The sequence below is a fragment of the Vipera berus genome (genome assembly GCF_964194415.1).
Source record: "Vipera berus genome assembly, chromosome: 16".
Lineage (NCBI taxonomy): Eukaryota > Metazoa > Chordata > Lepidosauria > Squamata > Viperidae > Vipera > Vipera berus.
In genome coordinates, this window is record NC_138219.1 from 6825693 (window position 1) to 6840326 (window position 14634).

General features: G+C 52.3%; 1 protein-coding gene across 2 annotated transcripts in view; it reads right to left on the reverse strand.

Annotated features, from left to right (window-relative positions):
* Positions 1–14634, reverse strand: part of NXF1 (nuclear RNA export factor 1) — a 21690-nt gene continuing 7056 nt past the window's right edge. For both annotated transcript variants that reach the window (XM_081340447.1, XM_081340446.1), the window contains 18 exons: positions 13957–14040; positions 12928–13032; positions 12743–12823; positions 11597–11666; positions 11290–11378; positions 10344–10451; positions 10110–10219; positions 6628–6664; positions 6465–6533; positions 6223–6278; positions 5305–5412; positions 4954–5012; positions 3676–3791; positions 3433–3475; positions 3225–3297; positions 2261–2485; positions 1518–1578; positions 1–880 (listed from right to left, as the gene is read on the reverse strand). In XM_081340447.1, the coding sequence (XP_081196573.1) occupies positions 842–880; positions 1518–1578; positions 2261–2485; positions 3225–3297; positions 3433–3475; positions 3676–3791; positions 4954–5012; positions 5305–5412; positions 6223–6278; positions 6465–6533; positions 6628–6664; positions 10110–10219; positions 10344–10451; positions 11290–11378; positions 11597–11666; positions 12743–12823; positions 12928–13032; positions 13957–14040 (1533 nt within the window). In that variant the 3' untranslated portion in view covers positions 1–841. The remainder of the gene's footprint in view (positions 881–1517; positions 1579–2260; positions 2486–3224; positions 3298–3432; positions 3476–3675; positions 3792–4953; positions 5013–5304; positions 5413–6222; positions 6279–6464; positions 6534–6627; positions 6665–10109; positions 10220–10343; positions 10452–11289; positions 11379–11596; positions 11667–12742; positions 12824–12927; positions 13033–13956; positions 14041–14634) is intronic.

Consider the following 14634-nt stretch of genomic DNA (forward strand, 5'->3'; position numbering starts at 1 on the left):
TCCCAAGATTTTAAGAATAACTTTACTAGGCAGAGTGTTTCCAAGGACTGGAAAGACAACATAAGAAGCTAGAGTTTGCTGGACAGAACGGTCTCCAAAAGCCTCCTTGGAGGGGAAATAAAACAGGAAGTGAAAGTAGAACCAGGCGCTACGCTACGAGAGAGAGAGACCGCACCTAGGAATGAGGAAGCTTAGCCACTGGGGGGGGGGGGGAGAACAAACAAACCCCAAATAACAGGACCGTCAAGCGTTTGGGAAGTTCTCTCTGTCCGAGTCTGAAAGTTTATTTAAAAGTTCCCACGACAGCCATCAATTTGGCTGCGTTGTGTTTACAACCGTTGAGCCATCTCGGTGCATTTTGAGAGGGTTGCGACGAAGGGGGTGGTGGGTGGTGGAAAGGCGTCGGGTGAAGAATTTGCCCCGAATCATTCCTAAAAGTTGTGGTTCCGAAAGGAAAAGGGTGGAGGGAAAAGAAAGGAAGCTGTTTCTTTCTTTTTCTGGTTTTCTCTTTCTTCTTTCTTTTTCTTTCTTTCTTTCTTTCTTTCTTTCTTTCTTTCTTTCTTTCTTTCTTTCTTTCTTTCTTTCTTTCTTTCTCTCTCTCTCTCTCTTCGGCTTCTGAATTTGTCTTCTCGGCCACCTGCTTCTCTTAGTGTCTCTTCCAACTGCCGACGGGCAAGTCGCGCTTTCGACCTCCATCCCAGCGGCAAATTTAAAAAAAAAAGGGTTTTAAGAGGCACGGCGTTCCCGACTCTTTTTAATTTACAACGGAGAAATTTTATTTACAAAACCAGGCATATCTCAACAATAAAAACGCTGCCCCGGTGGGGTTTTTGGTTGTCGCTCAGTGGATAAACGCCACTTCGGGGATCTTCTGCTCAGCCTGGGGAAAAAGCAGAAAAAGGGGAAGCAAAAAATAAATAAATAAAAAATCACACTTGAGAAATTGCGGCCTTCTCCGCATCTGGCTTGTCAGCAAACATCCTCCAGGTGTCTTTTGTGGGATATCCTGGACTACAGTACAGGTAGTCCTCGATTTACAACGGTTTGTTTAGCGACCGTTCAAAGTTACAACGGCCCTGAAAAAAAGACCTGATGACAGTTGTTCACGCGACGGTTGCAGCGTCGGACACTTGGCAAACTGTTTCCTATTTATGACGATCGCCATGGGCCGGGGCCACGCGCTCCCCGTTTGCGAAGTTGTTCGGTGTGAACCTGGCCTTCCCCAGCCACTGGTCTTGTCAGAAGGTCACCGAAAGGGGGCTGTGGGACGCGGCAACCGCCGTAAATAGGAGCCGGTTGCCAAGCGCCCGAATTTTGATCGCGAGACGGTGGGGACGCCGCAACGGTTGTCAAATGTGAAAAACGGCCGTAAGCCCCTTGGGTTTTTTGGAGCCGTTGTAAACGATGGCCAGTAAGTGAACTGGTGTAAGTCGAGGACTCCCTGTACAATGCCCAGGATTCGCACCGGGCGCAAAGAGGAGTCAGTCTGTGTCCCCTAAGGCAGAGGGGAGACTCACCTTCAGCTGGGTGTAGGCGTGGGCCGCTTTTGCGTAGTTCCAATCGTTGTCCAAGAGGCACCTGGGGAGGGAGGGAGGGAAAGAGAGAGAGGGACAGAAAAAAAAGAGAGGAGAGGAGGGAGAAAGAGAGGGAGAAGGAGGGAGGGAAAGAAAAGAAGGAAGGGACAAAAAAGAGTGAGGAGGGAGAGAGAGAGGGAGGGAAAGAAAGGGAGAGAAAGGAAGGAAGGGAGGAAGGGACAAAAAAAGAGTGAGGAGGGAGAGAGGGAGGGAAAGAGGGAGAGAAAGGGAGAGAAAGGGAGGGAGGGACAAAAAAAGAGTGAGGAGGGAGAGAGGGAGGAAAAGAAAGGGAGAGAAAGGAAGGGAGGGACAAAAAAAGAGTGAGGAGGGAGGGAAAGAGGGAAAGAGGGAGAGAAAGGAAGGGAGGGAGGGACAAAAAAAGTGAGGAGGGAGAGAGGGAGGGAGGGAGGGAAAGAGGGAGAGAAAGGGAGAGAAAGAAAGGGAGGGAGGGACAAAAAAAGAGTGAGGAGGGAGAGAGGGAGGAAAAGAAAGGGAGAGAAAGAAAGGGAGGGAGGGAGGGACAAAAAAAGAGTGAGGAGGGAGAGAGAGAAAGGGAGAAAGAGGGAGGGCAGGAGAAAGGTCCTTAAGTCACAGGAGAGACCCCCGGTGTCAGTCAGACCCCCCCCCACTCTTTGCCTCGACCCGCTCCCCCCCTCTCGCCCCAGCTCCCCCCCGCCGGCACTCACTTCTGAGACCACTCCAGGTTCATGCCTGACTGCAGAGAGAAATTCTGCAACATTTCCTGCTGTTCGGCCGTCAGGGTGGGCCCTGGGCTCGACGAGGTCATGAGCTCGGTCGAGGGGGTGGGCACGGGGCTGGAGGAAGGGGTGGGGGCCGGCATGACGAAGGCTTTGCGGAGTTCCGTGTTGTTGGCTTTCCGGATGAAGAGCTGGTCGTTCACGATGCTCAACCTGGTGGAAAGGGAGGGAAGAGCTGCAGGCGGAGAGGAAGAGGAGGAGGAGGAGGAGGAAGAGGAAGGACTGTGTGGTCCTTGTTGCTCTCTGAGCTGGGTGGTTTCCTTGCGGACGTTTCGTGACCCAACTAGGGAACATCATCAGTGCAAGGAGGGAGGGAGGGAGGTTTGAAGGAGGAGGAGGAGGAGGAGGATTATGAGGTTCTTGGTGATCTCTTTGCTGGCTTGTTTTGTTGCAGACGTTTCATGACCCAGCTAGGCAACATCATCAGTGCTAGAAGGAAGGAAGGGAGGAGGAGGAGGAGGAGGAGGAGGAAGGACTGTGGGGTCCTTGATGCTCTCTGAGAGTTTGGTTGTTTTCTTGCAGACGTTTCATGACCCAACGAGGTAACACCATCGGTGCGAGAAGGGAGGAGGAGGAGGAGGAGGAAGAGGAAGGACTGTGGGGGTGCTCTGAGCTGGGGGCTGCTTTCTTGCAGACGTTTCATGACCCAACTAGGGAACACCATCAGTGCTACGCTGGAGGGTGCTGGGCTTATCAACACAAACGTCTTGGGGAGATGTTTGGACTTTGGGAAGCGACACGATTCTTTCAAAAGGGGGATGGAGGGAGCTGAGAGACTCAAAGGGTCTAAGGCTGGATTCGAACCGGGGTCCCCTTCAATCCCTGCCGGCCAGCACTCTCAAGTCCAGGCTGGCCCCCGATTATCCCGGCCCTCGGAAGCCGCTGCCCTTACCCGCTGTGGCCCACCGGAACCGCAATGAAGACCCGGGTGAAGGCGCGGACCAGGTCCCGACTGCGGGAGTCCACTAGGGAGGGAGAAGAAACGGAGATGGGGGTGTGTGTCAGGATGCAGCCCTGTCTGCTGAGGCCCGACCCACCACCCCTGCGTTGTAGGACGCGGCCTTTCGAACACACACACAAACACACACACACACACACACCTTCCTTAAAGATTCCGCTCAGGGTAAAACACAACAGCGAATTCTGCAACGAGAAAAGCAGCAGCGTTAAAAACAAGAGGGGACGTCCTCGACTTGCGACCACTCGTCTAGCAACCGTGTTCAAAGTTATAGCAACCCCGAGAAAGTTAACCGAGGAGCTTTTTTTTGGCAGTTAGTCCTGGACTTAACCGGAGCCGGTTGTCAATTCAGAGCCCGGCCGGTCCCTTCTCCCTGCCTACTCGCCGTTTGCGCGCAGACGTCCACCACGAAGGAATTCACGTCGTGCTGAGTCTTGGGCAACTCGCTGAGGAAAGCCACCACGTTCAGCTTGGTGTGTTTCAGGAGCCTGAAGCGCATGGCTGAAGGGCAGGAAGAGAAAGACAGGTGGGGGTTGGAGGGAAACCCAGTCTTTTTACCAACCCCCCAACCTCCCCGCCCCCCAAAAAGAATCCGGAAGGGAAGTAGAAGCCACGATGGCTTCCTGCCTCCACGGAAGGAGGAACAGAAAGAAAAGATGTCCAACACGGATCAAATAGAAAGCTGGGTATTAAAAAGCCTTCAAAGAGGAAGAATTGGGGATCTATGAACCAGAAGGTTAAAAAGGGACACTGGGCACACAACTCGAAAACCCGATCCTGGTCTCCCCCAAGCAAAGGGATCTGGGATCGGGAGCTGGGAAGGGGCTTAATCTGTGACCGTAAAAGCCACGTTGGACTCGACAGAATCATGGTTAAGACTGAATAAAGAGGTGTTGGGTTTTCTTCCCCCGCTGCCCTTATTATATTTCATAAATAACGCAAGGCGACAAACATACACAATCCTTCCTCCTCCTCTTTTCCCCAGAACAACTTTGTGAGGTGGGTTGCGCCGAGGGAGGGAGGGAGGGAGGGGCCGGCTCAAAGTCACCTAGCTGGTTTTGTGCGTAAAGCGGGATTGGAACTCACAGCCTCCTGGTGATTGACTGGGCCGAAGTCACCCAGTTGGCATTCATGGCTAAGGCAGGACTAGAACTCACGTCTCCGGGTGATGGGCCCAAAGTCACACAGATGACTTTCATCTGTAAGGTGGAACTAGAATTCACCGTCTCCTGGTGATGGGCCCAGTCACCCAGCCAACTTTCCTCTCTTAAGATGGCACTAGAACTCACCGTCTCCTGGTGATGGCCCCAAAGTCACCCAGATGACTTTCATCTGTAAGGTGGAACTAGAACTCACTGTCTCCTGGTGACTGGCCCAAAATCACCCAGCCGGCTTTCTTGCCTACGGCGGGACTAGAACTCACCATCGCCCGGTTCCTAGCAGATACCTTCACGATTAGACCAAACTGGCTCTAGCTGATTTTAACTTGTTAAGGAATTGAAGCAGGGAACGAAGAAGGGAAGGAGGAATGGAAACTTCCCACGCTTTTCAAAGAAAGCGTTTCGCTTTGCACCCAAACCCTCTTTCCTGCCAGGCCTCAAAGCTAACCCCGTCACCCCAAACTCTCTTTTTAAAAAAAACAAAAAAAACACGATTTGCTTACAGGGATCCTTCAGTCGCTTCACATTCCGGCTGTTTTTGAAATATTCAGCCAAAGAGTTCCTGCAAGGCAAAAATAAAATAAAAAATAAAATAAAATAAAATAATAAAATAAAATAAAATAAAAATTAGAAAACTTCAGCGCACATTTTTTAAATCGTGAAACTGGGGCCGGACCGCAGGAGGCAAAGGAAGTGGATGCAAAGATAATCCAGCTTAACTTGATGGCCTGGTCCGACGGGTGTGGGGCGAATGCAGCCGCCGAGTTTAAAATCATCTGCCCTGGCACCCTTGTCACGGGTTCGAATGCAACGTGCCGAATTCCCAAGCCAAGCCAAGGAATCCCGAGACAGACCTGTAAGGGTGATTCGCGGAGAATGGGATGCTCAGGGAACAACAGGCCCCCTCGTGATAGGCATCCAGCAGGCCTTGTCGGTCTCCAGAATCGTAGATGGCGTAATATCTGGAAGGGAGGGAAGGGGACAGTTGTGCATCACCGCAAACAGCGTGAAACACGCCGCTTTCGTACAGCGTGGAAAAACCCGAGTGCGAAGGGACCTTGGAGGTCCTCTAGACCAGCCCACTGCTGGAGGAGGAGATCCTGCAGGATCTGTCCAGTCTCTCTTTGAAATCTCTTTGAAATCCTCCAGGGATGGAGCGCCCACAACTTCTGGAGGCAGGCAGTTCCTCTGACCGGTTGCTCCAGACTTACGACAGTCCGTTTAGCGACCACTTGAAGCCACAACAGCAGTGGGGAAAAGCGACTCACGACTGGCGCAGGTTAAAAATGAAAATATGTCGCCCACTCTCAAAAGAAAGTATATATTCCACCCCCCATACACGTACACATGCCCTATACAGCCGGACCAGAATCAGAATAGAGTTGAAAGGGACCTTGTGGGTCATCTAGTCCAACCCCCTGCTCAGGCAGGAAATCCTATGCCGTTTCAGACCACTGCGCTGCTAGGTGAGCAGGAGCTGAAGCAAGGAACAGGAGCTCACCCCGTCGTGCGGCGCTCGGGCCTTGAACCCGCGCCGTCAGCTTTCCCGCTGAGTTCAGTGTCTTTAAACCCTGAGCCAGCGTTTCTCTGACCAGCATAAGCTGACTTAAAATGACCCTTAAAAATAAAAAAAAAGACTACCCAAAGATCAGGGTGACTGGCCCGGCCTTCCAAAAACGCCTGTGCACCCCCCTACGCTGAGTTCCTCTCCTTACGTGGTGGAGTAAGCCTTTGGGTGGCTAACCGCCCTTCGTCGTTCAAGCGATACTCACTGTTGCAAAAAACGGACGATCAGCATTTTCAAGCCTTCCGAGGCAAAATAACTGCCCTGCGGAAACAAGGGAGGCGAAGGGGCCGATTAGGAGGAGGAGACGGGGGGGGTCCAAGTGGCACAAGAGAGGTGGCCGTACTCGGCAGGCCCTTGTGTTGTGCGTATCAGCGCCACCACCACCACCACCACCCCCTGCACGCACACCCTTCTCCACCTGGCCCCTTCCCCAAGCCTTGGTCCTACCTTGCACGGAGGCAAAGTGGTCGGCGCTTCGACATCGAACGAGATCGGCGGGGGCAGCTCGTGACCGTCCTGCGGATGGGAAAGAGGGGAGCCTTTGTCCAACGTGCCTGGCACACACACACACCCCAGGACACGCTCCCCAAGACCGCTTTGGATAACTCACCAGTCGCAGCAGCTTGGGGAACCGTTCTCGCATGGCGCTGTCGGAAAGAGAAGAGTGAGCACGCGGCAATGTCCTGATGGCCCAGCCTGTCCCCCTCCCTCCCTCCCTCTGCCTGCCTCAGTGGTCCCTATCGCCCACCCTTGCCCTGGCTAGCCAGCCCCTTTGGCCCCCCCTTCCCTTCAGAATAACGGATTCCCGGCTCCGGCGGGGTTTCAATTCCCCCCAGCGTGGCGGGGGCGGGCCCTGTGGCCAAGAAAGGCAGGCTTCTCAACTGCCCCAGCGAGTGGAAGTCCAAAGCTTCTTCTCCAGCTGCTAATCTAGGCGTTTTTAAGTTACAAAGCAGCTAGTCCTCTTGAAACAGGGAAAGTCGCGCGGGTCAGCCTTTGGCAAAAGGTCTCGCTGGGCTGGTTGGAGCCTTGGAGGGCGGGCTCTCAAGAGCGAAGAAATGGGAAACGTGAACTCGCCAGAAGCTTTTAAGTGGCAAGCTCTGAAATGGGCAGATTGCTACCTTCTAGGGGTTTTTTTTGGGGGGGGGGGAAGCTGAACGAGTTTACAGCTGCGAAGGCTTGAAAACGAAGAGCCATCAGGTGCATGGGTGTGCCTAAGGCTTGCACACAGGTCTAGCCTCTTAGGTCAGGTGCTCAACGGAGCAAGTGAAAGGCCGTGAAAAGGAACAGCACCTCTTAAAATGCAAGTTGTCCCTTCTGCAGTTGCTAAAATCACTGGCCAGTTTAGCACAGAAATCTGATGCCCAGCCCCTCTTAAGGAGGAAACACCGCATCAGAATAGAATAGAGCCGGAAGGGACCTTGGAGGTCTTCTAGTCCAGCCCCCTGCTCAAGCAGGAGAACCTACACCGTCTCAGACAGGTGAATGCCTAGGCCTTTCTTAAAAATCTCCAGGGATGGAGCGCCCACGATTTCTGGTGGCAGGCTGTTCCACCGGTTGATTGTCCTCACTGTCAGGAACTTTCTCCTTCATTCCAGCTCTTTAATCAATTTCCAACCAGTTTCCCGTCCTTCCCTCTGGCGCTTTGGGGAATAATTGGACCCCCTCTTCTTCTTTGCGGCAGCCCCTCAAATACCGGAATGCTGCCGTCATGTCCCCCACCCCCCACCCCAGTCCTTCCTTTTGTCTAGACTAGCCAAACCCAAGTCCCGCAGCCGTTCTTCGTTATGTTTTTAGCCTCCGGACCTTTGATCATCTTAGTTGCTCTTCCCTGATTTTTTCCTCCCCCCCCCCCGCCAAATTCAGGGCCTCAAGTTTTGATTCGCCGGAAGCTTCTGTCTTTTTAAGAGAAGCAGGTCCAGCATGGAACAGGGGGGGGGGAACCGTTGGCTGGATGCTGGGAAGCAGCACGCCACGGCTCTGAGCCCCTAAACGCAAGCCTCCGTGGAACACTCTGTAAAATGGGCCCATTTCTCCCCTGTCAGAGTTTTACACGTGCAGACAGGCGGGACAGACACAGGTGTTCTCTTTTTTAAATTTTTAAAAGGCTGCGTGGCTGGAAGAGACTCTGCACTTACCTGAAGGAGTACTCACCTGGTTGCCCCATTTATAGGAGAAACGCTCCTTCGGAGTGGGGGGGGGAGGGGAAGGGGAGGTAGGACAATGGCCAAGGTGTCCCATCGGTCCTGGAAATGCCAGAAGCCACTTCCTGGCCTCCGACTTTTAATCATAATCATAATCATAATAAAGTTGGAAGGGACCTTGTGGGTCATCTAGTCCAACCCCCTGCTCAGGCAGGAAACCCTAGACCATGTCAGTCAAATGGCTGTCCGGTCTCTTCTTAAAAACTTCCAGTTTTAAAACATTTTTTTTAAAAAAAACAAACAAACCCAAACGTTCCTGTATTATTTTTATTTTTATTTTTTATTTTTATTGCATTTATATCCCGCCCTTCTCCGAAGACTCAGGGCGGCTTACAAGCTTAGCAGTAGCCTTCATTCTATGTCTATGCCTGCTTATTAGGGTTTTCACACACACCCCAAGCGGCATTATTACAAAGTCAGCTTAATTGCCCCCAACAATCTGGGTCCTCATTTTACCTACCGCGGAAGGACGGAAGGCTGAGCCAACCTTGAGCCTGGTGGGACTCGAACCTGCACTAATTGCAGGCAGCTGGTGTTACTTAAGGAGGCATTAGCCCACTGCTCCACCAAGGCTAAATCAAGGTATAAATCTAATTTATGGCTGTGGTGGGCAGGAAGGGGAAGGGGAGGGGGGGGGTTGAGAAGAAGGCAACCCCAGAAGTTTAAAAAATAAAGAAAAAAGGGTGCGTGCGTGCGAGTTTGTATGTGTGATTGAGAAGCCCCGCCAACCGCACTGCACAGCCTCCTCCATCCTCAAAGCCCTTTGGGCATTCCCCTCCCATCGCCAAGGTCCCGGCGGGATGCCAGCCTGCCAGCCAGCGGGTGTAAAACCTCCTCCGGCGAGGAGAGAGGCATTTGCCGATTGTCTGGTCGCAGCTTCCGAGAGGATTTCAGCTCGGGAGAAACGTTGCACGCGCTCTCGGGGCCGATGACGCTTTGAGACCATCTCCCTTTTTCTTGAGCTGTTTGGGGAGCCGCCGTGCCGGGAGGCAGGCTGAAAAAAGGAGGGGGGGGAAAGACCCCTGCCCCTCCCCCGGTCGGGCTTTGGTCCGCCACCTTCCGCCACCGAGAGGGCTCGTTCGGGCCGCCCGTCTTGACTGTGCCTGTCTTAGGTTGTCCCTCCCGTGGAGGAATCTTACCCGTCATTGGCTAACCAGCCGTCTTGCAGGGGCCGCCAAGGCATCCGCGCGGGTCGGGCCGCTTTCGTGCCGGCGTCGCGAGCCCAGGAGGGGCAAAATCCTGGCCCTTCCAACCGAGGAGGAAGGCCGGTCCAGGGTGGCAGGCTGGGGCTAAGGGAGGTGGGCGAGCCACAGAGGGAAGCGGGAGAGGATGGCGAAGGCCGTGCGCTCGGAGGGCTTGGGGAGAGAAGACTGGAGAGTGTGTGTGTGTGTGTGTGTGTGTGTGTTTGTGTGTGAGAGAGAGTGAGAGAGACAGAGAGGACAGGCAAAGGATGCCTGCAAGGGAACAGGAATGTATTAACAAGGGGAGAAAATGGAGGAGGAGGAGGAGGAGGAGGAGGAGGGAGGGAGGAGAGGGAGGGACACGGGCCCTTGCTCAAGAACAAAAAAGAAAAAAAGAGAGCAAACTTTAACCGCTTGGTAGGGTGAGAAGGCAACCCATCAGGCAGTGCTCCAATCTAGCTGCAATAAAACCACGGTCAGAACACATCACAAAAGCACGTCGGGAGAAGGCAGAAGGGCTGCAGCTGGGAAGGCAACCAGCCTGCTGGGAAGGCAGCTCAACTGGGCAGGAGACAAGAAGGCCTTGGGGACTTAACTGGAGGGCGGGGTGGGGACTGGCACCCCCATCGCAGCCCGGGCACAGACAGGGCCATGGGCAAGGCGGCTCTCCTCCGGGTAGGCGAGGCAGGCCCAAGGCGCCGGGGGCTCACCTGATATAAATGGAGCGGTCCCGAAAGCCATCGCACAGGGGGTTGCTGTCCAGCCAGAGTTCGTCCAGCTTTAAGCCTTTCAGCTTGTCCAGCTCGTGTTCGGTCTTCAGCTGGGGAGTCAAGAGGGGAGGGGAGGGGAGGGAGGAGGGAGGAGGCCGAATCAGACAGGGATGAGTTTGCTAAGCCCAGATCCAGCTTTGAGGAGGAGGAGGAGGAGGAGCCTCCGGGGCTTACCTGGTTACAAGATAAATTGAGGGTCTTCAGATTGGGAGCTTTCTGATGCAGCTCCGACATGTCGTCAAGACGATACAGCTTGTTGTGACTCAGATCGAGGGACAGGAGCTGCCAAGGGAAGGGAGGGTGCTGGGTCAGACGAGCTGCAGCCCGGCAGCCCCAAAGCTGTGAGTTCTAGTCCCGCCTTAAGGCATGAGTGACTTTGGGCCAATCGCCAGGAGACGGTGAGTTCTAGTCTCGCCTTAGGCATGAAAACCGGCTGGGTGACTTTGGGCCAGTCACCAGGAGACGGTGAGTTCTAGTCCCGCCTTAGGAATGAAAGACGGCTGGGTGACTTTGGGCCAGTCACCAGGAGACGGTGAGTTCTAGTCCCGCCTTAGGAATGAAAGACGGCTGGGTGACTTTGGGCCAATCACCAGGAGACGGTGAGTTCTAGTACTGCCTTTGGAATGAAAGACGGCTGGGTGACTTTGGGCCAATCACCAGGAGACGGTGAGTTCTAGTCCTGCCTTAGGCACAAAAGCCAGCTGGGTGACTCTGGGCCAGGCCTGCTCTCGCGGCCCAACCCACCTCGCAGGATTGTTGTTGTTGTGATGGGGAAAAGAGCAGCAGCAGCACTACGCACACCGTATTTACTGTATAAAGGTAGGAGGGTACAAAAGTAAATAAAGACGGACGGCTCAAAAAAAAAAAGACTCCTTTGTGGCGTTCGGAAAAAAAAACAAACCACGGACGTTTCCATTGGAAACAGGGGAAAAAGAAAAAAAAAGCTAGAAATGTCGAGTTTCAGGACCAGCGATCGGCCCACACCACAGCCGTGTTCCCCCCACGATGCACATCTGGCAGGAGAAGGTTCCTCAGAGCAGCCCACGACCATTTGAAGCCAGGGTGGTGGAAGCTCTGCAAAATTCCCTAGGTGTGGCACGGAGGATGGGGAAGGGCTGACCTCGGGGATGTTCTCGGTGATGATCTGCAGAACAGCCACCATGCAGTTGCGGCGGTTCAACACAATGTCGATATTTTGGGCTATCAGATCTGGGAAAGGGAGAGAAGAAAAGAAGAAATGGCTTTGACTTCGAAAGGGAAAGAGGCCCAGCCTTTGAGAAGAGACTCTTAGAGTGGCACAGACTTTGTGAAACAGACAGAGTTAGGTTTACTTGCGTGTGTGTGTGTGTGTGTTGGTTTTAAATCAGGGCTGGTTTTAAATCTGCCCCGTCCGGGGAAAGAAAAGAGAAGGGAGGACGACGACTTACCGGGATCCGCGTGAATATTTTTCAGATCCAAAGCTTGATGGGAGCTATCGTATCTTTTACTCATACATTGCTGAAAGCAGGAGGAGGAGAGGATTATTTGAGGGGGGGGGGGCGCTGTCACCGCTGGAGGTTTGCATTCACACACACACACACCGAGACACACACACACACACACCCCGCCAAAGCCAGAGAGCAAATCTCATTTGAACTTGGGAGGGCCAAATGGGTCAGAGGAGAGCCGAAACAATAACAGGAAGCTTACTCGGCCTCCAGGCTACTAACTGGGAGTTGCCTGAGACAGCAACCATCTGAGTTGCCATCTCAGCAACCAGGTGCTTCTGCCAGCAGTTGCTGAGAGGGTGACCCCCACAGCCCATGGGTCGTCAAACCTGGCCCTTTGATGACTTGTGGACTTCCAGAATTCCTCAGTCAGCGTGCCTGGCTGAGGAATTCTGGGAGTTGAAGCCCACAAGGCATCGAAGGGCCACCCTTGAAGACCCCTGCCCCAGCCTCTGATTTAGGAAACGTTTAGGCTTCCCGTGTCACCCGCAGACGACTTATCCTTGCTTTCTTTCCCTTCCTCTCCCTCCCGTCTTTCTCTCTCTCCCCTATGTCACCTCTCAATTTTCTCCCTTTTTCTATTCTTCCTTCCTTCCTGTCTTTCTCTCCCTCTCCTACACCATCTCTCAATTTTTCCTTCCTTCCTTCCTCTCTATCCTATACGCTCTTAATTTCTTTCCACCCTCCCCTTTGACTTTTTCCTTCCTTTCCTCCTCTCGTCCTCCTTCCTATCCTTCCTTTATTCCCATCCCTCCTTCCCTTTGATCTTTCTTTTTCTTCATCCCTTCTTTTCCTTCCCTTTTCTCCCTATCCTTCCTTTATACCCATTCCTCCCTCCTTTTGATCATTTTTTTCATCCCTTCCTTCCCATTCTCTTTTCCTGTTTTCTTCCCTTCTTTTCCTCCCTTCTATCCTTCCTTTATACCCTTTCCTCCCTCCCTTTGATCTTTCTTTTTCTTCGCCCCTTCCTTCCCGTTCTCTTTCCTTCCTTCTTTCCCTTCCTTCCCTCTCTTTCTCTGCCCCAGCGGAGGGCGACCTGTACGGCAAGCCAGCAGGAGGAGGTTGCCAGCGTTGCGAGCCATTTACCTTCAGCTGCTCAATGTCTTCTGGCTTCAGCTCATGCTGGACGGTGGCGGGTGGGTTGCACGCATTTATAAGGATCGCCACCTGAAACGACGCGGAAAGAAAAGGCTCGCGGAAGGTGAAACCAGCAACCGGTTTTCAAGGGTTGGAAAGCCAGGCTCTGCCACCCAGCACCTCCCAGAACAAACCTTGTATCCATCTGGAGAACAGATTTTCCGGGAAATCTGCTTAAGGGCATTGGCTACCGACGTCTCTTCTACGTAAAACACCACCCGGTTGTTCACACAGTGGAACTATTAAGACGAAGAGAACACCACACGGGGATCATACAGGCTCTTTCCCACTTAAAATACCGTTAAAACGCAGCTAACGTTCACGATGATGGGAAAATGACACAAAACTTTGGTTATTATACAGACAGGGAAGGTAACCTTAAGCAGGTGTGAGGTCCTATTAAATGGCCAGACGTATCAGATTCCTCCCGATCCCAGACGTACCAGAAGCGATCAACCCTCCAGCGTGATTTCTACTCGACGGATAAACCTGGTCCTGGTTTAGGGACCACAATTGGGACTTTGAAGGGAGGCAGTCACTAAGTGAAACCGTGACTGTGCTTCAAATCTTAATTCAGCTTTCGGCTTGAACTGCAACGGTGGTAAATGCAAGGACTGGTTCCACAGCTGCTTTTTCATTGGTGACGTAGCTGTGAATGGTCACTAAACGGGGACTACCCATAGGTTAGCCGTTCGAAAACCCTCTTGTATCGAGTCAAGAGATCCTACACACTCTGCAGGTAGTCCTCGACTTACGACCACAATCAAGCCTAAAGTTGATATTGCTAAGACAGTTTGGGGAAACCTTTGCCCCGTTTTACGACCTTTCTTGCAAAAGCTGTTAAGTGAATCACTGCAGCTGTTAAGTCAGTAACACGGTCGTTAAGCGACATAGACTTTGCGGATCAAAAGGCCGCAAAAGGGGGTCACGCGAACACACACACCCCCGGGGAAGCTGCAACCGTCATAAACACGAGTCAGTTGCCAAGCGTCCGAATTTTGATCACTTGACCCCGGGGATGCTGCAATGGTCATCAAGCGTGAAATAGTCGCTAAGTCCCCTTTTTTTCCAGGGCTGTTGTTAACTTCGAAGAGTCACTAAACGAACCGTTTTAAGTCGAGGACCACCTGTAGAGTTTCGAGGGATCAGGAGGGCTGACTTACCTCAACGGGGTCAAAGGGAACGCTGCAAATTTCTCGGATTGCGTTCATCAACCAACTCTTTTCGTATTTTCTTCCGTAAGGAATCTGACAAGGAAGCACACGAGCCACTCAAAAAAAAAATAATTAAAAAAATCAGGATTGCTAAAGCACAATTGAGCAGCAGATTCTGTCTCTCTCTCTCTCTCACCTGCTGCTGCCTAGCAGCCCTTTAAGGCAACAGGTGTACAAGCTGTTAACACTAAAAGGGCTCTGGGTAAATGCCCCACAGCCTGGCAGATGGAGGGGGAAAAAGGCTGTCTTCCTACAGCTGTCATCAAAGCTTTTTCACTTTCCTTTTGAATCCTGACTGGCAGATTCCTCTAAGTATCTACATATATCTATCTCTATATCTCTATCTCTTTATCTATCTATCTGTCTCTATCTATCTGTCTGTATATCTCTGTCTGCCTATATATCTCTATTTCTCTGTCTATATATCTGTCTGTCTATATATCTCTATCTGTTATATCTATCTATCTGTCTGTCTGTCTACCTACCTACCCACTAATCTATTAAGAGAATACCACACCATTTTCTTTCTGCAGCCCCTCCATTCCCTTTTTCTTTTTATTCGAAGGATTTTTGGCAAACATTTTAAATCTCAACTCTTCCAGAATGTATTTATTCGATTTTTTTTAA